This window comes from Mustela lutreola, chromosome 9, assembly GCF_030435805.1.
Source record: "Mustela lutreola isolate mMusLut2 chromosome 9, mMusLut2.pri, whole genome shotgun sequence".
NCBI lineage: Eukaryota > Metazoa > Chordata > Mammalia > Carnivora > Mustelidae > Mustela > Mustela lutreola.
In genome coordinates, this window is record NC_081298.1 from 3236859 (window position 1) to 3262917 (window position 26059).

At 60.5% G+C, this 26059-nt stretch overlaps 1 protein-coding gene across 7 annotated transcripts in view; it reads right to left on the reverse strand.

Annotated features, from left to right (window-relative positions):
• Window positions 1-855: 855 nt before the first annotated feature.
• PHACTR3 (phosphatase and actin regulator 3) overlaps window positions 856-26059 on the reverse strand; it is a 220428-nt gene continuing 195224 nt past the window's right edge. For all 7 annotated transcript variants that reach the window (XM_059132907.1, XM_059132909.1, XM_059132912.1 and 4 more), the window contains 5 exons: window positions 9803-9858; window positions 5830-5891; window positions 4796-4936; window positions 3396-3472; window positions 856-1565 (listed from right to left, as the gene is read on the reverse strand). In XM_059132907.1, the coding sequence (XP_058988890.1) occupies window positions 1550-1565; window positions 3396-3472; window positions 4796-4936; window positions 5830-5891; window positions 9803-9858 (352 nt within the window). In that variant the 3' untranslated portion in view covers window positions 856-1549. The remainder of the gene's footprint in view (window positions 1566-3395; window positions 3473-4795; window positions 4937-5829; window positions 5892-9802; window positions 9859-26059) is intronic.

Consider the following 26059-nt stretch of genomic DNA (forward strand, 5'->3'; position numbering starts at 1 on the left):
GCTCAGAGAAGTGAAGCAGTTCGAAGGCGGCACAGCACAGAGAGGCAGAGCTGGGATTTCCGTACCCCAATGGGGATTTCTTTCAAAGAGTTCAGCTAACTGACACCCCGTTTGCCAGCATCCAGGACAGACCGGACAAAGCGCTGCCACATGGGGTGGACAGTTTCTAGGGGCATCTGACCCACTTTGGCATTAAAGACGATGAGCAAGGAAGGTCACAGCAAGCCATGAGGTAGGGTGTGCAGTGACGTCAGAGGACCTGCACCTGCCCCCAGGGCTGCCCCTGCCCCGCCAGCAGCTGCCGTCTACAGGAGGCGGAGAATGTGTTGGTGACGGTCATCTCCTTTAGAAGATACAGCAGTATTTCGAGAGAGCGATGGTCTTCCTGGAGAGAATGTATCTTGGTGAACAGCGCAGGGCTGGGGTTTAAGCAACAGGGTTTGCAAGCTTCTGACATTAGGCTCCGAGCGCCCAGGCTTCCTGCCTCACCATGTACCCGGCGGGCGGGCTCCCCTGTGAGGACACGTATTCAAAGGCCAAGTAAAAATACCTTCTGGGAACATTATTTTTTTTTTTTAATTTTCACTCTTTGTGCCAACATTACGTTTTACCTTTGTGCTAGGGTGAATGTTCTCTTTATAACGTCCGCTCCCTCTAAACCTTTGTCTCCTGTAACAGAGTTTTTCCATAATGTCTGCATACGTGAATCTAAAAATACTCAAAGACGGCCCAATTTCCATCATGGTAGAATTTTCCACCAAGTTGTTGCTTACCTCTGGGATCATTATTCAAAGATGATCTGATTTTCAAGCACAAACCACATGTACTAACAGAATTTACAAAACAAAGCACACAAAAAGTTGAAATTCTCTTTTATGTGTTTGGATCTGACAGCTCGACAGTAATAAAACCCGACTTATTTCACAGACCCCCACTCTCCTCCCGACTCTTATGAAAACATAAAACCCGGGTTTGTTTCCTGCAATAAGTAGTCATTTAATTAAAGAACAAAATTAACAGGAATCAAAATGTTGCAGCTGGATTTTTTTTGTTAGACATTATATAAAAAAAAAAAAGAAAAGTATAATACAGTCAATAATTTTGTGGAACATGAACTTAAAGAGTTCTCAAATTAACTTAGTGACCGGAATAAAAACGTCTTTTACACACAATCCTGCGCGCGGCCTTGCGGCCCGTCCCTGTCCGAGGCCCGGGGCGGGGGCGCCGGCACATGCGCGTCCCCAGCCTCCGTGTCGCTGCAGAACTGAAAAACCGGGTTCAAAGGCAAATGACAGTTTTCTTCTGGGAGAGCGACTCGGGGTCTCCCCCGGGCCCGGCAGCCCCCACTCCGCGGACACCAGAGCGCGAAGGGCGTCCTCTGGGTTCCCCTCCTGCAGGTGAGCACAGCCCCGACTTCACCTGCCTCAGTGGTCCTGCCCCTCTCGCTGACGCGGCAGGGAGTCGAGAGCCGAGCTTCAGGAAAGTTCCCTGATGAATGTTCAGTGTTGGTATCAAAAATTAAACACAAATTCTTCTCAGAAGAAAATCTCTACGGCCTGTGGAATCTAGGAAGTACAAAAAGGCAAACAGCGTAAGGTCACACATTGGAAGTTGAAATGGCCCAAACCTCCCACTAACAAGCACGTGGCCGTTAAAAGCAGCTCGGAGCCCACCCGGGACACGAGGATGGGCCCGCTTCGCTTCCGGTGCTGGAGGACCTCCGAGCACCCCAGTCCCCCGGGCCTGCGCCGGACTCCAGAAAGAATGATTTGCTGAATTCTGCCTAAAACTCAGTCTGAAGGCTGTTGGCTAAGCTCCTGAAGTGTGTGACGCCAAGGTTTGCTACAATCAGAAGTAATAATCAACCGAGCAAAATTCTGGAAATCAGGGTTATGGTTTGGTTTTGGTTTTGTACGTCAGTAACGTGTTTGTGGTAACGTGATACGTTTCACAAAGTCTCAGGTGACTAAACTATTGTGCTTTTCAAAACGGAGACTAAGTGCTAAAATGTGGTATAAAAATCCCATTTCCTGATGTCCAAGTTTGCAGCCAACTCTTAGAATTCCTTGATCTAGGAAAGGCATTAGGGACTTAGGAGAGAAGTCGTGTATCCTCAGTCAAGCACGTTTAATAACGTGTAATGGGAAAACATACTCGGTATTTTGACATTAACACACGCGATGCTACGTAACAATTCCACCCTTTTTCTTTAACATGGTAAACATTAAAAACAGCTTTGCATATTTTACTGGGCAATGTCGATTTCTTCAACGTTTTTGAGTGTTTCGGAAAATCCAAACTAAGATGACACGTTCTTGCTCAAATGTACGCCGGCCATGGGGGGAACCTGAACAAATTTTAAGCCGTTCGTTGGGAGTCATTTTCGCCTGCTCTTGCAACCTCCTTCCCCACCTTAATTCATTTTCCCCGAAACTGTCCTGGGGACAGTTGGAACCCCTCACAGCCGGCTCTGCCCCGCAGCCACACTGACCTACACAGTGAGTGACTCAACAGCAGCCACGGTGGCCACTTGGGGACACACCAGAAAAGGAAAGGCGTCGCTATTTTAGCTGAAGGCAGAATCTGCTCTCAGGGCTCCCTTCTTCCGTCTCTGGGGCGTGAGCCTCTCGAGGCCGCGGGGTATGTGGCAAGGGGACTGCTTCGGGCGGAAGCTTGAGCATCACAAGCACGGTCTCAGGACGGAGGGAACGTGAGACCGTATTGCTTGTCGCGGCAGAGGGAAGAACACACGCACAGCCAGTGAGCACGGGGAGGCCAGTCCTCCCCCTCGGTCCCCCTCTGCAGACCCGCGGCCCCTGTGGGGCAGCACGTCCAGAGCCCGCATTGACCGTGACACAGACAGCCCGGTGCTGGAGGACGGCCAACATGCCCCACCAGGACAGCGGCTCCCTGGCGCGGGGGCCCCTTTACCTAATGCACCACTGCTGTCTCCACACCTGGCATGACACCGGGCACGCTGTAGGGACCCAAATATTGGAGGGTTTGGGGAAGGATCGATATTGTATTAATGATGCGACTGTAAAGGCAGGGAAACAGGCACCAGTAAGTGGAAGGGACCTGGTGGCCTCCGGTTGGCACAGACGGGCCGGGTTTGGTCACCAGAGGTCCAGACACGACGGGAGGGACGGTCGGCCTACAGGTACGTCCTGTTCCCTGCTTTGAGGCCAATTCTCTGGCGCGCACACGAGCTCCTTACACGGCAGACCCAGGAGCGCCGCCCTACACTGCCCTGCACGCCCCGAAGCCGCATGTCTCCTCCAGCTCTCCGCAGAGCTCCTGGCCCCGGGGCGCCCAGGCGCGCAGGGCTCTGCCCCTCTCTGCGGCTTCGAGGCAGCCGGGACAGGCACCAGCAGAGGTGCTGCGCAGAAGCCCACCTTGTCAAGTGCTTGCTGGACGCGTGCACCTCCATTTCGTTGCTCTTGTACTCGTTCAGCTCCTTACGGATGGCCGCCTGCGGGTCAGAGACGGGCGTTACGAAAGGCACAGAGGACGCCAGCAGCCTGGGGGATGGACAGTAGTTCCTACTGTCCCCCGAGTTCTGGTGTTCTGGAAGATACTTCCAGAGAAGCAGAATCATCGTTGGGCTGAGCACTCCGCCTCTGACGCCTGGTTGCCGTTGTCCCCAGCCAGGCCCTGGCCAGCGCATGGCCACGTCCCAGAGAGGCCGGGGACGCCCCCTAGCTGCCTTGGCACATGGCCACCACGCTGAGCCAGGTGGAGCCACCTGCTGGCATCCGAAGAGCCAGATCATGTGGGGAGTCAGGCTTGGAGTGAACTCGCCCAGAACTGTGCGAGATCATTAGGAAGCTGTTCCAGCCTTGGGCACGCGGTGCCGCTGGGTCACGGGACAGTGTCATCGTCACGTGTGGGTAAGGTGAGCACCACAGTGTGTCGGGCCTGTCCCCGGCCTCGTCCAGCCTCCCTGGCCCCCTGGGACCCTGCGCCCCCAAGGGTGAGCCCCCCAGGGACCAGCTGAGAGCTGGGGAGAGGCTGGGAGTCGTGTGCCCCGGGACAGGACGCTGCCCTCCGAGCCCTTGCAGGCCGGCCGCCCGCAGCGCCTCCACGGGGGAAATGACCACCCGCCTCCCACGGGATTTTCTGGGGCTCAAGGGACGTGTGCTGGTGGACAGGTTGGATTCGGGGTCCGGACCCGGCACAGCGAGGCTGGGGGAGACTTGGGACTCACTCGGTCCCTCCGCTTTCCCCACGGCCTCTGGGACCTGCTGCTTCCCCGCTCCCTTCCTGTGCTTTCCGCCGGAGGCCCCTGGAGACACCTCACCCCAGAGCGGTGGGGATGGAGCCAGAGCCGCCTCCGTCTACACTGCCCACGCCTTCCTGCGGGCCTCGGTCTCTCCGCCCCGTGTCGCTGTAGTGGACTCTGCCGAAACCTCCGTCCCCCACCTCTTTCCCGCCAGCTTCCAGTTTCTCAGCTCCCACACGCTCGACCCTGGGGACCCGGTCACCCTGGGTGGGGCCGTCCTGTGCTTCATGGGGAGCTCAGGGGCATCCCTGGGCTCCAGCCACTGCCCCCCATTTCTGACACCAAAAATGTCTCCAGACATTGATTGCCAAGGACCAAACTGTCGCCTAGCAGCAGACACAGCCACGCCCCGGATCACCTCTGTGAAGCCGACCCCTGGGGCACAGCACAGCCACCATTTCCACAGCCCCGCCCCGGCCCAGGAACAGACCTGCCGGCCTGCCTGTCGCGGACTGCCCTCCTCGGGGGCTGCCGTCCCCCCCACCCCACCCAGCAGGGACAGCGGCCCCGGACCTTGTCGGCCGCGGACAGGCGCGTCCAGGGCTTGTCGGCCCGCCGGTCGTAGTCCTGAGCTTTTGCCACTTCCACATAGTCACTGAACCGGATCAGAATCTTCCTGTCCCGCAGCTCGTCCACCGTGGGTCTCTGATTCAGCTGAAATCAGAGAAGGCCCGTGAGCCGCCCGCAGCCATGCCCGTGCTCTCGAGCCCTCGGACAGACAGCACGTGTCTGCAGGGACACGGGAAAGTCAGAAACTGGGACATTCAACCCTCACGCCTGCGAGGGCCAGCGGGAAGGCCTGGACTGCGGCCCCGACGGTGACCCCACGGCTCTGCCAGCGCAGCCCCGGCTCGCGGGAGGCTTGCTGAGGACCGTCAGGTCGCCGCAGCTCACGGCAGCCCCGGCGCGCTGGACCCTCCAGGCGAGCTTCAAGAAAAGGTCTGGAGGGCGCAGAGGCGGCCACGAGCGGTACCCCCGAGGCAAGCTCAGGGAAGACCCACCTCCCGCGGGGGGGGGGTGCGGGGGGAGACGGGCGAGGCGTAGATACTGAGTTTAGACATGGCTGGGGCTCGGGAAGGGACCAGGCTGTGGGGCTGCCACCTCCGGCTGGCCAGACCCACCTCCGCCCGGCAAGTCCCACACCCAACCCTCGAGGCTAGTCAAACGGTTCTGCAACCAGGATCTTCCAGACAAGCCGGAGGAACCAAGAAGCCCGGAAGGTCACCGCATGCGGACACCCAGGGAGGCTCTTCCCAGGCTCTGTGTGAAGATCTCTCGTAAACGAAGGTGATGCCCTGTCACTGTCCGGCTCCCCAGAGATCCGCAGAAATGTCATCGGACCTGCCTGTCCCCCGGGCACAGAGGGCCACGCTGGGATGGGCTGGGGTGCTGCCCTCCCAGCATCTGGGGAGTGAATTCGCTGCCGTCCAGGAAGACGTCACTGAGCCACATGGAGAGGTCCTGCGTCACCTCCCCCCGACCCCACTATCAGTGCACCTGTCACCTGTCCCTCAAGATCCAGGGATAAGACACTCAAATCACTGTACCTTTCTTGTCAATCTTTGCTTGATTTCTCTTCTTTCTTCCTGCTCTGTCTGATCATTCCTCTCTGTGAAAGTTTAAAACAGAAGGAAAAAAAAGAAAGAAAAATGGGCTGAGACTCTCCTTTGGTAAAGAAGTCAGCTCCCAGCCCCTGCGATTCTGGTGGCTGAGGAGGGTCATCGGGACTCCAGGTGTCACGGCTGGTCTCCCTGCACTTGGCCAGCCACGTTCAGACCGTGGTCTCACTGCCCCACAGGGACACCGACCCCGGGGGACGCTCTGCCCGCCTTGCAGTCCTTCTCCTCGACTTTCTCCACGTCCGGGCTCAGCACACACACTCGGCTGCGCACATTTACTTGCAGGAGAAGCAGGAAGCAGCCCTCCCTCTGCCCTGCCCTGCAACCAGACACCCACCCTCCGTGCATTTACGCCCCGGAGCACAGAGGGCACCCACACACATTCCAGGAGCGTAACTGTGCACACACGTGACTATTAATACCTGTCGCATGTGACCCTCCGGTAGGGACCGTAACAGAGCTGTCACTGCCGTAGTCCCTTCCGCTTTACAGGAATACACACACTTCCAGCCAACCAGCACGCACAAGGCACACCCCTCCCCGGCTCCGGGCACCATAAGCTTGCCTGGAATTTACATTTTCAGGGGAATATCTCACACCCAAAGATACCAGGCAGCCGGCTGACTCCCACCGCGGGAGCGAGCTCAGCGACACAGCACAGCCTTTGAGGGCGGCCTCCGAGGCTCGCGGCACGGGCTGCGCGGCGGACTGGGACTATTAACATGCAAGCTGCGCTCTTACCTACACGCGGCGGCTAAAAATAGAGCAGAAGTCAGAGCCGGGCGTAAAATGCAGGCTTTGCCCTGGGACTCAGGATAATGGATGTCCTATTTCTGGCGCTCTCTGTTGCTAAATAAAGCCTCGGGTCCCGGGGGGGGGGGGGGGTAGGAAGCTCCATTCCTGGGAAGGGAGGCTCACGGGCCAGCGCTCGCTCCTCGAAACAGGGCTGGTTCAGGGAAGGGGAGCCCTGCTGCTTGCGCTTGACCTCGCCTGCCCTCGCCTGCCTTGCGTGGTGGGTTGACGACATCCCACACACGTGTGCACTTCGGGGCTTGGGGGTTCTACAGATCGTGCTCGTCTCACGTCTGAGAGTTTTAGGAAAAGAAATGAAGCCCTTTTATGTTCTTGGTTCCTAATCCAAGGGACACACCAGGAGAAAGCACATGGAGAAAGAAGCTCTCTCGTCAGGAGGCTGATGACGATCAAGAAAAAAATGTGGAAGTGCCGATCTAAGGCCAGCCCTGGGGGGTTTCTGTGATGCCACGATGCTAATTCTTCAGATTTCTTAAAAAATCGGCCACAGACAAAGGCCAAGTGTAGCCTCTCTGTGAAAAAGGTAAAACAAAACTAGATCTTGGGACGCCTGGGTGGCTCAGTTGGTTGGACGACTGCCTTCGGCTCGGGTCATGATCCTGGAGTCCCGGGATCGAGTCCCGCATTGGGCTCCCAGCTCCATGGGGAGTCTGCTTCTCTCTCTGACCTTCTCCTCGCTCATGCTCTCTCTCACTGTCTCTCTCTCAAGTAAATAAATAAAATCTTTAAAAAAAAAAAAAACTAGATCTTTATCTTTAATCACCAACAACGTCATTACCAAGGTCACGTGAGTGACACAGGTGCTTTGGAGAGTGGATGTTTGAAGGTGGCTGGCAGGGACTGGGTCCCTGCCACCCCCAAGAAACCCTTCCTCAAGCCTGAACCCACTGGTTCCCTCTGAGCAACACCTAGTGATAGCTTTGGGGACATTCACGTCCCCGACCCAGAAAGCCCTGTGCCTTCTACAAACCAAGGCATCCATGACCACAGCCACCACACCGAGATGTTCTAGAAACCGAGCCAGCGGCTGGGAAGCCACACTCGTCCTCTGTAAATCGTCAGAGATGCACTGTTGCTTCTGATGCAGGGGTCCGAATGGCCTGTGGAACCAGCCACTTGGGCTCCATCTCTTTGCCAAAAGTCCTGTTACCAAGCCGTACGACTGACTCTTTCAGTTGTCTTCCTGACCAGGAAAATGGGAACGTTGGTGTGAAACCTCATGACTCTGTTGTGACGATTCAACACGGGCACGTAAGCAAGCCCTGAGTCGGCACAGCTCGGGCCGAAGGTCGGCACGTCGGGTCTGGGGTCATCACCTGTAAGGGGGCCCTGTCACGACACCCAAACCGAGTTCTGAGGGTCCTTCAGGTCTGATCGGTTACTCGTGAGCCCCCACGTGCAGGGGCAGACACGACGAGGCAGCATTCCAGGGGGGACTACAGGCAGGAAGGGCCCTGGAGCAGGAGGGCCTGCAGCCCGGGGCGGGGGGCGGTGGTGATACTGCTCCACACCGGACCACACGTGCTTACTCTAGTCTCAGCTCCATGGAACCAAACAGGATAACCCCCACCAGGAGCCAGCAGGGAAGTTCGCAGACACCCCACCCGGGACACCCGGGACGCTCCTGAGCTACAGACACACCGGACGGCTTGTGGGCGGAGAAGGGGTGGCCGCGGCGGCCGGGGAGGAAGCCCACTGCTCCTTCCGTGCACCGAAGGGGAGCGCGGCCGGCCTGGTTCCCGCTCAGCAGCCAGGCTCGCCATCAGCGGCGCCTCTCTGGAGGCCCTGGCGCTCATCTGCCAAGACTAATAGACTTGGGGGTGCTTCTTGGCACAAGGACCTGGCACCCCCAGGAGCGGGGCCGAGACGGATGGGAGCCACTGCCGCTCCAGCCTGGCCACTGACCCCTGGGCTGCTCTTTCCAGGGCCTCTGGGACGAGGTCGCTTTATGAGTGAGCGGCAGCATTTTCCAACCTTCTCGTACATGGTCACTGAGAGAGCCCGACTCCCCCTGTCCCCACCCATCCACCGGAGGAAGCAGGAGGAACCCAGGACAAGCTTCTCTTTAAACCCGCAGACATGGCCAGAAGAGGGGGGGCCGCATCTTAAGTCTGACGATAAAACCCTGGAATCCCGTCACTTAGGTGAGCTGTGTCCCGCCGCCCCTGACGGAGGGGCCCGCTCAGGCCGGAGAGGGTGTAGGGGGGAAACAGGGGACCGGGACCAGCCGGGACTCCGCACCCAGACCAGTAGGCTCTGCCGCCCATTGGCTTTCAGGCGTCCACTCTGGCGCTGCCCTAACTTTGGGGAGAGCTCACAGCTCTCAGAATAAAACGCCAAACTCAGAGCATATCAGTAGCTTTCATCACAGAAAGAGGAAAAAGAGCAACAATAGTTGAAAAACCCAGGCCCTTCAAGAACACCATTTGCAGAAAACGTTTTGAAAACTAAACTCTGCCGGCCAGAGACAGAACTCTCCAAGAACCACTGCTGAAGGGGTTTTACCCCCAAACCGTCCAGGATGGTCACGAGGCAGAACGGCATCCTCTGTACTGGGGGGGCTATCCGTGGGCACGGTGACCACACACCTGCCAGGGAACCCTGGGGCCACGTGGAGCCAGGACCGACTGGTCCTGGAATGGCAGAGACGGGAGCCCGGGGCAGTTTCCCAGGGTTTCCGGGTCCCTCAGCCGCTCCGCTGCCGCTCAGGGCCATGTGCTCCTGCCCTCGGGTTTCTGATGCCGTCTGTCCCCGCACCCATCAGGACTCCCTCCCAGACCCCTAGAAAAACCCGCTCCAAACCCCAGAAAGCAAAGAGGATGCTGAGCCATTTCCCCTAGATCTACAGGGCTAACTAAATAACCTTGAAAACAGGGATACCTTTAATTACGCCAGGAGGAGAGCTTTTCTCTCTCTCTCGATTTTAAAAGGGCAGATGTCTGAATGCATCAACTTTCCTTTAGGGCTTGCTTCTGTAGCTGGACTTCCCAGGCAGGGGAGCGTCCAGCCTGCAGAGGGGGCCAGCAGGGGGAGAGCCCGGCCCCACCCCCGCACCTGGGGCAGGAGCCAGGGGTCCCTGGCTACTCACGTTTCAAGATGTTTCTTCTCTCCAGCTCCTCCACGGCCGGTCTCTGGCTTAGCCGTCTGCGGAAAAACACCAGAATTACATTTTGCACCATCGTGGCCGCCTGCAGAGTCCACCTGGGCTCAGCCGAGGACAGAGTCCCCCAAAGCTGGAGGAGGGGTGGGGACCTCTGGGGGCAGCCTCTTGCTGCTCAATCCAGGAGGATCCTGCCCAGGAGGGAGGTCGCCTTCTGTCACGGAGCTCCTGGGGTGGACCCCCTGCTCCCTCGCGGTGTGCGGCTCATTTTCAGCCCCGCCGATCGCAGCCCCCCGGCGGGATGCCCCCCAGGTGGGAGGAAACCCCTCCTGCCCAGGCCAACCATGGGCGGCCACTGCCACTGCTGCCTCCTGCAGCAGCACCTGTCCCACTCCTGTCCTCAGCAGCCTGGCCGGCAGCCCTGGGCTCGGGGAGTGACAGCAAGCACCGCCCCTCGCCTCTCGTCCACGCCTCCCGGCCCAGCAGAGCAGAGCGGCAGCCGCGGAGGGAGGGGCGCCCCCGCCCGCCTCCCCTCTCCCTCCTCCCCTCCAGCCCCAGCCTGCCCCCACCCCACCCGCGCCCTCCCGGGCAGAGAACGAGCCTTTCCAGCAGCTTCGAGTTGAAAGAGTCAGAGGATCCGGCCAAAAACAAATACATAAAATAAAGAAAAGGCTTGTCAGGAGAAAGAGGCATAATTAGCCACAATTAGTGCCAAGAGCCAATTATTTCTGTAACTCCGACACTGTTGTCCTTGGGTCACAGCCAGGAGCCGTCCCACTTCCGGACCGTTAGCCTCAGGAGACAACAGGGCCAAGCCTGGGAACGCCCCGACTCTGGGGCCACCGCATTTGCCCCGAAGAGGATGCAGCCTCCAAACCTTCTCGTCTCTTCGGAACCCCTGTCCCAGCACAAAGCCGAGGGCGTCCCCGGGCTCTGCGGCTCCTCCGCCACCGAGCGCGCGGCGCCTGGCGGCTTTGTGTGCGGCGGGTCCGTGGGCGGCCGCTTTGACAGCGCGTCTGCAGGTCTGCGGGGACGCGAGCCGCCCCCCCGCGAGGCCTGGCTGGGACCCCGGGGTGCAGACTCCCGACTGGCCCCGGGAGTGGGACGCACAAGATCTGGCTCCCTCACCGCCACTGGCACCGAGAGGTCCCTGATTTCCCAATGCCACTCGCTCGCTCCCTCAGCAAAGGACCAGGGAGGCTGGCTCTGTGCCAGGCGGTCCCACGCCCCCGGACGCGGCGCTCGACCAGCCTCCTCCGCCAGGGAAAGCCCACAGTCTGAGGAGGAAGGCTGACGAGCAGTACGAAAGGGACAAGACATTCCAGGATGTTATGCTGCGGAGGACACAGGACAGGGCGTGTGACCAACGAGCGACCAGGCACCGTGGGGGCGGAGGGGTTCGCGTGGACCCCTTTCCTCCGAGACCACATGAAGAGGCAGCCACGGAAGACCACAACTCTCTAGCCGAAGCGTCTGTCCCCTAACTGCTCAAGACGGGAGAGGGTGCAGGGTGCTGGAGGGGTGGAGAGGGGAGGAGGGATCTCGGCAGGCTTCATGGAAGAAGCGACTCTGGGCCGTTGTGGAGCATCCGTAGGGAGACAGAGCCTGGGGACTAGTAACTGCTCAGCCAGCTCGCCTGAAGCGACACCTGGGGACTGAGGCCACAGATTTCCTCAAACCTGAAAAGCCCCCAAATGCCCACTAGCAAGGCCTCCCCAGCCCGGGCCTCCTCTTGCTGAAGGCCTGTCTTCTCTTCCGAAATGGGACCCATCACAGATTTTCCCAGAAGCGTGAGCACGGAATGAGGTAATGCGCTGAGAGTCTGAGAGTGCTAGCTTGGCACACAGTAGTCTCTCAAAAATGTCTCCAGAAAACCCAGCCGTGGAGCTGCCAACTGGCCACGGACGGGGTGCCCAGAAAGGCCTGTCACCCAGTTCCTGCGTCTCTCCAAAGTGCCGACGGCTCATCACCAGGATCTACACCCCTGGCCCGTGTGCCGAAAGCGGGCCGGGTCCTGCCCCGCACTGCGGGGTCCTCCTGGATGCCACCCGGGCAAGGGAACAGCAGGCCCCCAGGCCAGTTCCGACCCAGGCCTCTGGGTGGACACAGACCCATTAGGGACCCCACCACGAGTGATGTACGGGCGCCGTCCCTCACCCGCCCTGGGACACGGTGGTGAGACACTAGAACCAGTCTTGTGCTGGGGCCTGCAGGTTCCCTTGGGGACAGATGCTCACCCTGTCCCCACACAGCACTAGGATGAAGCCTAGGTAGGGCTGACCTGCTCAGGGCCGGCTCCTGGGAAGGTGCCCCTTTGGGCTTTGACCCTAGGATGAGGAGGGATTCTGCAACTGCCCCTTAGTCGGGCTGAGGGGTGTGAGCATCTGTGGGGCAGGACAGCTGGACGGGCCCACAGCCTGGCATCGGGTGAGGGGTCTGTAGCCACCCCAGGAGTCTGAGAAGGCATATGATGGCTTGAAGCAGGCAAGGGTGGGTGGCTTGAGGGGCACCGAGATTGGATTTGCCTTCGGAAGCCCTGTCTGGGCTCCTTCAGGCTGCTGTCCCAGAAGGGACCGGGCAGAAGTCACCACAAGGAGACACAGGCCTCCCCAGGGCCGGGACCCCGTCAGGAAGCACGGGTGCTCCAGACCCACGAGGGGCCGAGGGCAGGCGGGGGAGGAATCGGCTCAAGAGGACGAACAGGCAAACGCCAGCTCAGTGCCCGTCAGCCTAGCCCGTGAACCACGGCGTGCTGTCCCCTCGAGCAGGGACTCAGCTCTGCTCTCCATGTGGGGGAGGCTTCCGGAAGCGACGACCCCACCCCCTGTCAGAGGTCGATGAGAGAAGACCATGAACACTCAGAGAACCAAACGTGATCAGGTCTTAGCGCCCAGGTTCACCCTGGGGCCCGGCACAGTGACCCTACGCAGAGACCCGGCGCAGATGAGAGCGTGGAGACCCCTCCCCACGCCGAGCGTCCCAGCGGCCCCAGGGCGGGGGAGGCTCTTCCTTTGGAGCCTCCGTGGCCAGGACCAGCAGACACAGCCCCAGGGCGGCTGGGCCAGGAGCTGGGGGGCCGAGGCCTCAGGGAGGGCGTGGGCGTGCTCCAGCCACAGGATTCCCCAGCTCCTCCAGGAGGCTCCTCCCTCCCCCGATTCAGAAACGCGCCCCAGCCCAGCCCCGGGAGTGACGAGTGACGAGTGAGCAGCAGGTGCCGCCGGGGAAGACACGGTCTATTTCTGACTCTTCCCACGGAGAAAGCTGGAGTGTGGCGGCTAATTACAGAGCCGCGGGCGGAGCGGCAGCGGGAAAAGGCGTGCCAGGGTAGAGAGAGGCTGTGCCCATCTCTGGGCCTGGTCCCCACCTGTGCACGCAGGAGAGGCCGGGACGCCAGCGCTGGCCGGGGCAGGGAGCGCGCTGACAGGCCTTGGGGGCCCCAACGGGAGGTGAAGGTCTGGAGCACCCAGCCAAGGACAAGGTGGGGGCGTGGTACCCCAGGGGACAGCGCATGCACATGTGGGTGCGTGTCCCATGAGCACCTGTCGCCAGCTTGGGCTCCTGGTCCCACGGGGCCCTCCCGCTCTATACCAAACAGATGCCCCACACCGGACCCTCTGCTGTGAGCCCGGGAAACCCGGGTCGGAGGAGATGAAGGGTGAGGGTGCGTGGCAGTGAGGAACCATGGCCTCGGGCAGCTGGCTGACCAGATGCCCGTGTGGCCGCACGGGAATAGGGGACGCAGTTGCACCGTCCACGAGGCTCCGGCTCTGCACAAGGCGGTCACATGTCTGCTCTGCCCGCACCAGCGCCGAGGGCCACTGCTGAGGGCCACCACACATGCACAGGGGCTGAAGTCGAGGCCCAGCTCTGCCTCCTGTTAACACCCTCCCCGACCTGAGCCTCTGGTCCTCAGCTGTCACCTGCCCCAGGGACCCTAAGGGGTACTGAGGGGTGAGGACACTCGGAGACAAGAAGCTGGAACAAACAGGGGCCACCACCGTTACTGGTGTCTACCGTGCCCATCGGGTGTGCTGAGCCCAGGTCTCCTCCAGCCTCAACCGTGGGGGCTGCGATCTCTAACCTGCTGGCAGCCTCCACACCCATCAGGATCCCCAGGAAACACTCCTCCCTCAGACACACTCCCTCCCTCCCCCGTCAGACACTCACTCAGCCTCTCCTCCATCACTCATTCATACCTTTCTCCATCAGACACACTCCCTCCCTCCCCCGTCAGACACTCACTCACCCCTCCTCCATCAGACCATTGGTGCCAGGCTCCCACCAGCAGAGGCCCAGGGTGGTGACGGAGGCCCAGCCATCAGCCACCCTCATGGAGGTGACCCAGCTGCACCGTCACACGCACCCACCCTGTCCCACTGCCCAGTGACCGTGGGCTCCAGCAGCTGACCTGGGCCATTGGTGCAGGGACCTCCACAGCTCGCCAGGGTCGGGGCTCCTGACACGTCCAGCCCCCCGGCAGGGCTGGGTGGCTGGCTTGGAGCAGCAGCTGGAAGCCGGAGAGAGGCTGCAGGAGCGTGCTAGCTTCCGTGGGCTCCCCTCCCCTCCGTGGGCACCTGGGCCTCCACATGATGGCCCAGCCTCCGACCTCAGTGGCTCCAGCCCACCTCCGCATGAGGCCTGTTGCCCCAGTCTCACCTGACCACGAAGTCGCCTGCGTGGGAGAAATGCACCTGTGCTGGGTGGGGACATCACCATAGGGCTGTCTGACCTTGGGAAGCATAGCTCGGGCCACAGCTGGCCATGACCCTGACCCTGCCTCCAGGGCACCATGCCATCAGGGCCAGGCCTGCCTACAGCCTGGACCAGCCAAGGGCCTTCTCCAGCATGGGGCCAGCCCCAGGGAGCCCTGCAAGGCCAGGGGGACTGAGGGTGTAGGTGTCCCTCTGCCCCATCATCCTGGGGTTGGGGACAGCTTGGCCACCAGACCCCATCAATGTTCCACGCTCCAAACACAGCAGGCAGGTGTGTTTTGGGCTCGCCTCGTATTTTAAGAAACAAGAGCATGAAGGGACATTAATTAATTTCACCATCAATCATCAAATATGAAATACCCTATTTCCTGAAATTCCTGGAATATACAGAAAAATTTTCTACTTGGGTGCACTTCCCTGTCCCCCAGGCACAGCGTGGGGCAGAGTGGGCACCCTGGTGGCTGGCAGTCCCCGCGCTCTCCTCTTTCTGGGCCCTCCCCAGGGCTTGGCCAGACCCCGAGACCAGGTCCCCAGAGCTGTCCATGGACAAGGGGCTGTGATGTGGGCCCAACCCTGCTCCTCAGCTGGGAGGGAGGCTGGTGGGGGAGGGTTTTATGCACGGGCCCGTCCCCAGTCCCTGGTCCAGGGGGTCCTATGCACGGACCCATCCCAGCCTGCTGCTGCTGAGCGGTGCATACAGGGGCTTGGGGAACAGAGCCCCTCTCTCCAGAGCCACGAAGCCCCAGACTTCCTGAGGTCCGTGAACCCCAACCTTGTGATGTGCTCCTCTGCTCACGACCATCTCGCCACCGCTCATCTGCCAGGGAAACTGAGTCACGGGAGGTGAACTGCAGTCACACCGCCTGGAAGGCGCCACCTTCACCGCAATCACCATAGACCTTCTTGGACCTGCAGCTGCTGGGGGGGGGGGGGCAGGCTGTCCCGTCCACAGAGGCCAAGGCTCCCCCAGCCCTGCCTGTCCCCGTGGCCCGCTTTCACCCACTGGACTCCCCCAACCCCTCCTGTGCCTCAGACCCTCTCACCCACTGACGAGAACCCTCTGCCAAAACCCACAGAACTCCCAAGCCGAGGTCCCTACCGTCAGCTCACAAAACCCCAGAGAAGCCTCTGGAACCACCCCACCCGGCGCTGGCCTGACTCCCTGGGGGAAAGGGCTCCTTCCGCAGAGCACGGAGCCCCCGGGAAAGAGCACCGCTGGGACTCACGCCGGGCCCCGCACAGCTCCCAGGGTGACCCCGAGCCCCCCTCCTCATGTGCCCGTCCCCATGGGGCCTGTGGGGGGGACCAGCTGTGCACCCCGCTTGTTCCTGTGCTTCAGCCACGTCTGGCTCACCCTGCATGCCCTGGCCCCCCACACCCCCCGTGGCCTCGGGCTCCCACTCGCCACACCTGCTGTGCCTTCACCAGGGATTTCCAAGGCTCTCAGTGCCGGCCCCACATCCGACTCTTGTTCACTCGCCTAGAGGAGCGCTTTCGGGGTGCAGCAGCTGCTGTCAAGGTGGTCGGCGTGCATCTTGGCCCAGGCCACTCAGACCTTCAGTCCCCACCCTGTCACCCTCCAGCTCTGCGACGGGGGCAGCCCTGTGTCCTCTGAGCTGCACTTTTTCCCCTGAAAACAGAGGACGATGGTACCCGCCTCCCAGGGCTGCGGCTACTTAAGTGAACCGGCGCAGAAGCCCGGAGCCCAGGGCCCGGCACGCAGGAGGCCCAGGACGGTGGCAGCTCCAGAACTGTCCCCGCATGGCGCTCAGGCTGCAGGGAGTTCAGGGCAGCAGAGGGACAGCAGGCCTGGCTCAGGGAGGAGGGACACGGGTCAGAAGCCGCACACCCCAGCCTCCTGCTTGGCCTACGTCGAAGACCCAAACCCTGGCTTTGTCCCTGCCTGGGGTCCAAACAGGACTAACGCCCCCGCGGTGTCCACAAGAACGGAGAATGATTCCTTCCACGCACGGAGGGAGAAGACGCAGCGGCCGGGCAGACAGCCCCACACCCACGGCCACCGGGCTATTCCGGGAGCTCCTGCCCGGGAACCCCGAGCCTGTCACCGCTCCAGCCTGGTGCCACCCCGGCGTGCTGGCCTCTCTGCCTCGGATGGGTCCGCGGGCAGGGCAGTGTCCCTGCAGTCATTCCGTGGGGTGTCCTCCTGCCACACACGGCCCCGGGCCACGTGCCGGCTGGGGGGAGCTCCTCGGGGGCACTGTCAGGGCTGTGGACCCACAGGAACTTGTGGCCATCCTGGGAGGGAAGGCCAGGGGACAAGAGGCCTCCCGAGGGAGGGACCCAAAGACCAGGCCCAGGAGACAGAGCAGGGACAGGCTGCGGGCTCTGAGCAGGGAGAGGCTTCCATGTTGGGGAACAGCAGCTCCCGCGACCTGAGCCCCCCGGGCCCTTGCAGTCACCCCACATTGGTGCTGTCCTGTGCTGTGGGGTCTGCGCCCACACCTGGGCCTCCGTGGTTGGAGGGGGGGAGGGGGAGTAGAGGTGGGGAGGAGGCGAGAAAGCAGGACTGTGCGGGGATGTGAGCCTGTGCAGACCCCACCCACGGCCCCACCTGCTGCCCGCCCCTGGGGAGATGGGGGCTGGGCACACGCACAGCCGGGACCATGACTCCGGGAAGTTCAGTGCCGTCCACCAAGATTAGAAACGCCGTGTCCTCTGACCCAGCGGCTCCAGCTCTAGGCGGACAGTTTCTGAAATGCCCTTACGTGACAGCAAAACGCAGGGCAGACGCTTTCTGCCCATTCAGGGCCTGCACGAAGGAAGCAGTGGCCGGCGCTGAGCTCCACCCACGTGGAAAAGGACAGGCGTGACTTCACAAGCCTTCCCTGGAAGGCTCGGCCCGCTGGACTCTGGGAAGAATGGGCAGAAGCGTCCGACGGAAAACACAGAATCACGCTGTGGTTAAGGATCTGGGCTCCGGACCTGGCCTGGGCTGGGATTCTAACTTCTGCACAGATCAGCTCTGGGATCTGCAGCCTGCTCATGGACTTCTCACTGCCTTTTGCTCTGTGATAGTTAGAGGTTTCCACCTGGCAGTGACAGTCCCCAGGTGTCCATTTGGTCCCTCATCCAGGTGCCACAATGGCAGTCTTTTGTAGATGTGATTACAGTCCACAATCAGGTGACTTTATGAAAGGGAGACTATCCTGAATGCTCTGGTGGGCCTGGTCCAATCAGTTGAAAGGCTTTAGGAGTTGGGCTCAGGCTCTCTGGTGAAGACAGAATTCCGCCTGTGGACACTGCCTGACCGCTCCAGCCCTTCCCGACAGCCCGTGTCACCGGTTCAGACCTGCCTAGCCAGCGCTGCACTCACCCACGCCCACACTGTACAATAAATCCCTATTTGTCTCCTACTGGTTTCCCTGCTGTCCATCCGACACCACCTCCCTGTCTATAAGTGAGGATGACGATCCCACAGGAGGGGCTCTCTCCAGTGCCCCCACTCACTGGCTCTGGAAGCACCGAGGCTCCCAGTCCTGGAAGGCCAGATCCCCGGGACCATGCCTGGCCCACGGCCGCCGCTCCTCACAGTCTGTTCTCCATGGTAAGCCCCTGCCCGTCGGAACAGCTCCCTGTGTTCCCAAACCGATGTGTAGCGGGTGTCCTTACTTTTGTGATTAGGTGAACTAATTAAATTTTATGCACATTGATTAAATGACTTAATATGGGTGTCAAAGGAAAGCATTTTTGTGAGAACAGGGTGGAAGGCTTGGCGTCAGGAAAGTGAAGATGCTAAAAATACTCTGCTGGCTAGTGTGGGAGAGGGAGTGAAAACGACGGGAGGGAATCGAAAACTCTGGGGGCTTCTGCTCGCAGCTCCTTCCCGGCACCTCTCCGCGCTCACTCCTCTCCAGCACTAGAACCCGTACGAAGCGCACCCGCCTCTGCGTCCCTCGGGTGCGCGTCCTCCCTCCGGGGCACGTCCTCGATCGTCACCTGTGTGACTGGGGCTGAAGGAAAGGATTCTGAGCAAGAACAGATCATATCTATAATTTCTGCTTTTAACCAGATTTCGGAGGCGTCACCGGTGTCTTGCCCTGTCCCGTGTCCCGTGTGGGCCACAGACAGGGGTGCAGACGGGGCCCCAACCTGGACGGCACACCACCAAGGCAGACGGAAACCAAATCTGCACTTGAAAGCCTCCTCCACTAGCCGCCGCCCGGAGGACTCCTACGGGACACGCAGCTCCATCGATGCACTCGGGTGCAGCCGGCCCTCAGAGCTCAGAGAGGTGAAGCAGCGGCAGGGACGGGCCAGCAGCACCCCTGTACCCGGCATGCTGGGAGCACTTCCCGGGTCCCGCCTCCCCGCACTGTGTGTCCCTGCATCTCTCACGCTCGCATAGCTGACCCCTTCCTGTCCTGTCCCCTGGTCCTGAAGGCCCTGCCTCCATCCTTCCTCTGTCCCCGGAGCTCAGAGTGGAGGGTGGGGCACAGAAGTTGCTCAGGAAGGGAGTCCTTGAACTGAGAGGTTGTCAGAGTGGGTAATCACTGAGGAAGGGATTGAGAGGTTGTCAGAGTGCGTAATCACAGCATCTGTCCACACCGCAGACCACCTCCCCCCCCAGCTTCTTGCCACCTCCCAGCACTAGAGCGTACGTGGGGCACTCGCCTGAGCCCATGGAGACTCCTCGGGCCAGATTGCTTTAGAAGCTGCTGTTGCCTGCCATGGAATGTTTCCATTCCCTGGTCCATCAGCTTGCTGGCTCCTTCCCCTCATTCTTCATTCTATCTCCACAAATGAATTAACTCGAACACCCGCGGTTAGCATGGTGTGTGCCTCTGGGACTTACATGCGATGTCTGGTGCTCCTGCAGCCATCTCAGACCACGGAGGATAAATGCCAGCGTGAGCATAACTGAGCAGGAAGACAGGAGGAGCCTGGGCTCTCAGTGACTATGGAGCAACCACAACAGACCTCACAGTCTGCAACTATTCCATGAAGCGGAGTGGCTCCAGGACCAGTGTTCAGAGACAGCCTGCCAGGTCAGATCTCAGCTCTGTGACAGCCTACTCATGCGACTTTGAACACCTACGTAATTTGTCTGAGCCACCATCCCCTTAGCCGCAAAATACAACCGATCTAGCACTTACATCTTGGGCTTCCACGAACGCAGGCCAAGCAGAGACCGTGGCACAGAACACACATTTAATAAATGTTAATAAAGGCCCCGTGGCATCGTCACAGCTACAACCACGACTCACAAGGGTTAAGCCCCGATGGCAGCTAAAGCAGGAGCCGGTGTACTCAGTCCCTAAAAATGTGAGCAGGCAGGAATTCCACACCCATTCCCCAAGCTCGGACAGTGGGAGGCACCCGGGCTCCGTCGCCAATCCCAGCCTGGGGACCTTTAAACCACCAGACCCCCTGCTCCCTGGTTTGGGATTCGTGTTTTATTGATACCGAATTATGTCATTTTGATGTCATTTTGCTTTTTCTTACAAAACACACTGTACTTTCTCTGACAGGTTCCCAAGCAACCAGGAAAAACAAAGAGCAGCGGACCCCAGGGCGACTCAAGGCCACGGGCTCCCTGCACAATGGCCCAAACACGGGAGCCCGAGCCCCACAGCCTGGCGCTCCGTGAAGACCATGAGCTCCACCCAAAGACCAAGATCTACAGGTATGTTCTTGGAGGATGCCATGTGTCAAACCCTTCCCGATTTGGAAGTGCTGTTTTCTGTTGCTTAGCTACCTCCGTCTAAACCCAGAATGTGCAAGACCCATACCTTACAGCCAAGGCCCTGACCGGACCCTGCTGGCCTTGCCGGCCGCCCAGGCCTTGTGGGTGCCGGGCGCCCTCCCTCTGGGGCAGAGGTCACGTCCTCCCTCCCCACATGCCACAGGGCCTGCTCACAGCCCTGCCTCTGCTGTTTCTTTTGCATTTTTGCAACCAGTCCTTGACTGCCTCCATAAAGGGAGCGTTCCTCCTGACCTTGGAGGCTGTGTCCTGTTGGCGGCCGGCCCCTCACCACCACGGTGGCTCGGGCACGTGCTACCACGCTGACAGCCAAGAGGGTTTGGCAGGATAGAGTAGACCCGACCTCCCAGCACCTTGAGCTTTCTAAACGGAAATAGGAGCAAAGCCGCAGGAACATGCCTGAGACCCCGAGAGGGCTGGGAAGCACGTCAGGCAAACCTGCTTCCCCGGAAATGGAAAAAGGGCAGAGGAACAGCTAAGCAGAGTCTTTGCTCCTAGGATCTCAGGATCTAAAGAGGGTCACAGGGAGCTGCCTGCCCCACGTGTCCCAGCAGAGGGCGTCATCCGTCCTGCGACACAGGAGGTGGAGGCATCGCGAAGAGACTGTGAGGTCTGCGACGTCTATCCCCGTCCCCTGCCCCGTCCCCTTGAGTCTCTGCAGATGGGGCGCCGTGGGGGGCTCCTGACTGGGCTGCAGGGCCGGGCTCCAGTCCCCTGGAAATCGGACGGGGCTCGTGGGCGTCAAAGGGCGGAGGCCGCTGTTCCCTAAGTGCTTCCCGTGCGTGAGACTGGGCGTGAGAGTGACGCTGCCAGCGGTGACCGTGATGAAAGGGGCGACAGACAGGAGGAGGACGGGTGAGAGGACGATGAAGGTCCTGAAAGATGCTGAAGGTCGGATGGAGGTGACGCGGAGATGACAGAGACGCGGACGCGGAGATGACAGAGACGCTGATGCGGAGATGACAGAGACGCTGACGCTTGCTGACGTCCGGGACCGGCCGGCTTACACCGTCGCCCCCCATCCTTGGGACGATAACGTGAGTACACGTGGCACCCACGGGGCCCCTGGACCGGCCCAGGGATCGGCAACCGGGAGGGGCTGCTGCCGGCGGGAACGGACATGTTCTAGAACCGGCCGTGGGGGCACACGACGGTACACACCCCCAGAAAGCAGTGAACTGTGCACTTGGGAAAGGTGAACTGATCAGTGCAGAAATCACAGCTCCGGAAACTGACGACAAAAGCACAGACTCCCTCTCCCTGTGCGAGTCCTGCTGTTCCCCGTCTCCCCCCTTCCTGGCATCTCAGGCATCTTCCCTGTCCTGCCCCGCGGCCTCCATCCTGCAGCCCCACAAGACAGACTCTTCTGGAAGCATCCCCTTCTACGGAGGAGGAAAGGGAGGTGCAGGCCAGGGAGGTGGCTGCCCGCGGTCAGGCAGCTGGAAACCAGGGCCCGGACGGCAGCAGAGGCCTTCCGGCCAGAGCTGAGGCCTTCAGCTTCCCCCCCTCCAGTCGCCATCTGTAATCGAGGTGAGCCGAGAGGCCTACCCCAGCTCTCAGAGCGCAGCTGTGCCCCTGCCAGAGGGAGAGGAAGCTTCCATGGGGCACTGGCGACTACACTCTGGGCCTGGGGGACGCTGCTGCCGCCGACAGCCAATGAGATGCTGCGCGTTTACAGCAACTCCACGGTTGAAAGTCCCCCACGCGCAGCACCGGCCAAGAATGGGCTTCTCAGAAAACGAGTTCGCAAGGGATTTCATATCACAGGTCCAAAGACGTGACCCCAGGCCAAATGTGGCCCACCAGTGCGTCCTGTGGGGTCCACACACTCGTTTTTTAAGAACGTGAATAGGCTGCCAACATTTAACTGAAGGAAATCCGCGACACTGCCAGGTTCCCTTGAACGATCCCACTGCCCTGGTCCTGCGTGCTGGAGGGGACGTCCACGCTGTGGGCGACGGCAGCTGTCCCTTTCAGCGAGGACACACAGTGTCCACCTGCCACAAGTCCTGCCCGGCCCACGAGCTGTGGAGACACAGTCTAACCCCTCCCCCGCCAGAGAGTCACAGGTCAAGAGGCTTTGTTGCTGCAGATAACTCCTCTCCCCCTCCTGAAAATGCTCAGGAAGAATTCTGGAGCAGCCCTGACGTCCTGACGTCCGCCAGCCTTCCAGGGACAGTGCGGGGGCACGTGGGGGACTCCGACCCCAGTGCCTGAGCACCTGCAGCCCAGTCTGGTCAGCGGGCTGGAGAGCAGCCGTGCGGCAGGAGACGTGTGCCGTCCCCGCCAGGACAGCCCCGGGACGGACCCACGCTCCAAAAGCAGGAGCACCCACTGTGGATCTGAAGAGGCACGTGGCCCACGGATGTGCTCCTGAATGTGTCGGTCACACACCAAACTGGGGAGTGGAATCACTGCTTGGAAATATCCGAACGCCCCGCTACGGACAGGATGCCTGTCCGTCCATGTGCACACTTCGTGGAACCGAATTCTTACTGAATTGCAGCCTTCCTCCCGGGGGGGTCCACCCTGATGTCCACCTACCCACCCACCTACACAGCCACCTAACTGTCCATCTTTTGTCTTCTTCTTTTTTTTTTTTAAGATTTTATTTATTTATTTATCTGGCAGAGATCACAAGTAGGCAGAGAGGCAGGCAGAGAGGGAGGAGGAAGCAGGCTCCCTGCTGAGCAGAGAACCCGATGCGGGACTCCATCCCAGGACCCCGGGACCATGACCTGAGCCGAAGGCAGAGGCTTTAACCCACTGAGCCCCCCAGGTGCCCCTGTCCATCTTTCTATCCATCTCTCTGTCCACTTACCCACCCACATAACCACACGACTGTCCACAGCCCTCAGCCACGTCCTCCCGCTACCATCCAGTCAAGTGTTGCTGGCCGAGAGCCTGCTTTCTACCAGGCACGGGGCTAAGGCATCAAAAGAGCAGGACCTTCCCTTCTCTGCCTCGGAGGGGCGGGAATCATACGAGCGGATCCGGGGTCTCAGACCAGGGAGGTTCTCCATGGATCTATTCATCTACTATCTTCCTTCCACGTTCTAAAAACCCCTTTGGAAACAGACCCGCTGGCAGCTTTGGACACCAAGCCAGCGCTCGGGCTCTCGTGCCCCAGGGAGCCGAGCTCGGGCTCTGAGGGTTCTTGCCGAGGCTCAGGCTGGTGCCGGGAGGGCATTCTGCCACCAAGGGGTGGTCCTCGACCCAAGACCTCTCCCAGCTGAGTCCCACGTCAGCCACTCAAACTCTACCCCTGATGGATCGGGGAGAGCTCAGGCCCGGCCCTCCTCGGCGTCCGGGAAGATTGTAGCCTTCGCCACAGCCTGTTTCATCCGAACAGAAACAACTCGCTCCTACTATGTCAGCCCCAGATCCCAGCTTATGCAGCCAGGCCAACAGCTCAAGCCCTGCCAGCTTTCAGAACAAAGAAAGTGGATTCCAAGGCCCCTGCATTTTGCTTTCCTTGCATTTAATGCTGCCCCGTTTCCAGGGGATCAAGAGGTCCCCAGAGGTCAGTGAAAATGTCTGTGAAAGCAGCGAGAAGTCAGAGGGAAGACCCCTGTAGGAAATGAACGGACAGTAACAGGGAACACACAACCGCGCGAGACCCGCAGTGGCCTTGATGCTGAGCTGGTGCTGCTCTTGGCCACAAGCCACCCCTTCAAAGCTGCCAGCAGAGGCTCCACACAGGGTCCCCCGTGGTCTACACATGGCTTCCGCAAGCTCACCTACACTCTGGGTTAACCACTGCTAAATGTGCCAGGGACCCCACTGACGCGATCCAGAGGGACACGGAGCCTCCCGCACACAACTCCCTTCCTCCTTCCCGGGTCCCCTCCCCCGGGCACAGCATCCAGGTCCACCCTGGTGGGCGAGCTCAAGCCCTCACCCCTCCCCAGGCTTGCTCTCTCCTCCCCTGCTCTCAAGTCCACGCCGTCCAGCTCATGGCCCGTGTGACTTGTCCATCTCCCTGCAGGACCGGTGCCCACTCGCCCCATCCTGCCCTGCACTCGACCCCCCACATGTCAGCAGAGCGGTCTTCCTCAGGTGCCCTCACCCCAACGCACCCCTGCTTGTGACCCCTCAGGGGCTGCTCACTGCCGCTTACAAAGACCAGACATCTCTGTTCACCACTTAGCGCCAACTTATTGAGCACCTACTGAATGCATCAAGGACACACCAGTGACAAGACAGACAGGATCCCGGTGTCCTTGGGAGAAGGGGACCCTGAAGCGGCCAACAAAGAGGCAATTTCAAGCAGCAGCTGATGAGGACAATAGCGGCATGTGATTCGAGCATTGGGGGGGGGCAGGGTGTGAGCATCGGGGGAGTCAGGAGGCAGGGCGGTCATGCCAGGGCCCGGGGGTGGGGGGGACACCCGAGCTGGGCCAGGGACAAGCAGAGGCCATTCCTTGTGCCCGGGGAGCATGGAAAGCCCACTCCCGACCCCCTGGGCCCTCTGCCCACCACGCCCCTCCACAGCTACGTCATGTCCTCACAGCCACGCTGGTTCAGGACTTGGTGCATTTTAGCGGGGTTTTGGGTGTTGTGGGGGGATGTCAGCCTGGGACATCCCGGTGCTCCTGCCTGCAGGTTAACCAATGCCTGCGGGTCCGTCAGAATCGCGGTCCGAGCCGCCCGCTCTCTGAGGCCCGGCCCCATCCCTGCCTGCCTCCGGCCCGGCCCCTCTCTCCCCACTAGATCCTGCAGCTCTGTGGCTGGGTCACACGTCGCTCGCAGCTTCTCAGAGCGAGTCTTTCCGTTCCCGTCCCCCAGAACCAGACATCCCGGTACTTGGGGCTGAGCACGCCGCACGCATCCAGGAGCTGCTGGGAAGACCAGTCCTGTCTCCCTGCAGCCTCAGCGTCTCCTTCTCGCCACGTAACGTAAACCCTCGCCTTCAAGCACAGCAGCCACAGAAAAACTCAGGGTTGGGGGCAGAATTTCGAAGAGGTTGTAGGGACGGCAGCAAGTGCCGTGGTCAGGGGGGCATTCCGTGCGGGCTGAGGCCGGGCCCGGGTCTGGGGGGTGGCGCGCTGGCTTGCATGGGGCTGGGGATCCCACCGTGGGCCGGAGAGCGGTGTTCCCTGCATTGATACGGCGACGGTGCCCAGGGTCCCCAGGACCCGGGACACAGAGCCGAGTCCCGGGGCTGCTGCGGCAGAAGCAGGCGGACTCAGCCCAGCCAAGGGGACATTAACAGGACACACACCAAGGGGACTGCTTCACTAACAGGACACACACCAGAAGCTTCAGCTGCAGTAGGTTTGTACTTTTGTACTCTGTGTGCAAGGTGGGGCTGGACGCCTGGGCCTCAGTTGGGGAGGCCCTGTGGCCAGGGGCAGGGCTCTGGATCCTGCTGTTTGCTGCTCACTAACTGGGATGTGGAGACACCACTTTGCCTCTCTGGGCCCAGTTTCCTCCTCTGCAGGGCAGAGACAACAGTTCCGGCCCGGGACGTCGGTCAGGCGGAAAAGCAAATGGCCCAGTGCCCAGCGCGGTTCAACCCGGGTCAGCCTGACTCTGGGGTTGGGCAGGACCAGAGCCCCACACAGTGGTGGGTCACCGGCACCAAGTCATTAACATGTGCTCTGACTGCGGATGACGGTGTCGACCTGGTCATGATGGGAAGGCAGGGTCAGGAGAGCATCTCCCAGAGAAGCAGCCCAGGTACCGTGGGGAACCCCCGGGAATGCTCATCTCTCGGCACCGTGCTGAAGGCAGAGGCTGGGAAGACTCGGAGAGTCAACAGGTGCATCGTCTCATCCGCAGCGGCCTTGGGGCCACTGCGCACCCCCA